The 1809-nt window shown below is 41.2% G+C and overlaps 1 protein-coding gene across 1 annotated transcript in view; it reads left to right on the forward strand.

The window, feature by feature from the left end:
• The first annotated feature begins 340 nt into the window (after window positions 1-340).
• Window positions 341-1809, forward strand: part of LOC107595911 (ras-related protein Rab-39A-like) — a 2684-nt gene continuing 1215 nt past the window's right edge. Inside the window, exon 1 of the mRNA XM_016286500.1 lies at window positions 341-695. Within this exon, the coding sequence (XP_016141986.1) occupies window positions 481-695 (215 nt within the window). The 5' untranslated portion in view covers window positions 341-480. The remainder of the gene's footprint in view (window positions 696-1809) is intronic.

Genomic DNA, 1809 nt, shown 5'->3' on the forward strand with positions numbered 1-1809 from the left:
TTTTTAGCATTGCTGTTTTATGCGAGCAATAACCCCAGAGGTCTTTACCCCCATTACTCCGCTTCACCCACTGTTTACTAGCAGCTACTAAAATCCTTGTATTTCACTGTTTCTTGTGGCTTATTTCTTTATAAGTATGCATGCTTATGCATATTACATAAACACCACAAACCCTGATGTAGGCCTGCTCGTATAACCTCAAATAGGAACAGCCTTATATAACCACATGTAAGGAAATAGGCTTATTTTGCAAAACGGGTTTCGCTTCCTGCAGATCTCGAATGAAGGTGATTCAGTCGATCTGTAGTAGTTACACATGAGTAAGAGTCGAGATGTGAGCATGAGCGCATCACATGACTGCAGCGCATCCAGCTCTCCTCTCCTCTCCTCTCCTCTCCTCTCCAGTCACTCAATGTGAACTCCCATAGCGCTCCTGCTTTGTCTCTGAGCCTGTGGCTGGAGCCCTCCACTCGCCATGCCATGGATACTTTATGGCAATACCAGTTCAGGATCATTTTGCTGGGGGACTCGACGGTGGGCAAGTCATCTTTGCTCAAGCGGTTCACGGACGGCGTCTACAGCGACGCAGCGGACCCGACGGTCGGGGTGGATTTCTACGCCCGCTCACTAGACACCGAGCCCGGCGTTAAAATCAAGCTGCAGCTATGGGACACCGCCGGACAAGAGAGATTCAGGTTAGTCTTGTGTTATTATGTTCTCCGTGCTGGCGATGCATGCATGCACAGAGCTATGGACTATATATTGTGATGTTATTGGTTGAGTAATATTATGTAGAGTATGGTTATTTATCCCTTTATATCAGTATTTTACTGTACTGTAGTATATGGTCATCTTTCTGCGTATTCTGCGATTCACCTGCTGGGCTCCTACCGTTCAGGAAGGCGTGCATAGGCCTTGCGCACCGTTTATGAATGAGATAAACGGGCTCATCTCATTGATTTGTTCCAGCATCACATGCCTCACCTGTTTGGATTCAGTGATGAGCATGTGTTTGGCTTAGTTTTGTCACTGGGCTCAGATCCTGCTGTCTCTGATCTGTTTGCCCTATATTTCCAAGCTCCGCTCATCTTCAGAAACAAACCTCCATCCTCAATGCTTCATCAAATAGAAATCAACCGGCAGAAAAGCATTTCTATTGATCAGACACATCACACTGCACATATGATATGATAGTATGCTGTATGCACAGTTAAAATGGACACAGTTCTCTGCTCAACCATTTGCTGGAGGAATATGATCTATATAATTAAACTTGATTTAATTAAGGACAGTTTATGGATTAGGCCAATGTCAGACACAACACACCACTTCAGACGCAAAAACTTATATAGCATAGATGGACACACTGCTTAAATGTGTGCCAGTGCTATTGTCACAAAATAAACAAAGAAATAAGGAATGCATTCATTTCTAGCCTCCTGGACACTCTTGTGCATGTCCTGATACATGCATTTATGCATTTTCCCAATAGTTAGTTTATCTCGTAAATGCAGCTATCATATGAATTAGCCTAAATGATTTTTCATTTTTGAAATGTAATTTCTTGTTATTTGGACATTACATCTCGCAAAATCCATCCTTCAGTTTAATTACACTGAGGTGCCCACTAGATATCCAGATTCCATGAATTAAATACAATTGGAGCCTCAGTGGTTTCTGGTTTCAGGTTAAGTATGCAAAGTAACAAAATGGGTATTGAACGAATATTCTGGGTTCAACAACAACTGTAATATATATATATATATATATATATATATATATATATATATATATATATATATATATATA

This window comes from Sinocyclocheilus grahami, unplaced genomic scaffold (genome assembly GCF_001515645.1).
Source record: "Sinocyclocheilus grahami isolate Dianchi unplaced genomic scaffold, SAMN03320097.WGS_v1.1 scaffold210.1, whole genome shotgun sequence".
NCBI classification, from domain to species: Eukaryota; Metazoa; Chordata; class Actinopteri; order Cypriniformes; family Cyprinidae; genus Sinocyclocheilus; species Sinocyclocheilus grahami.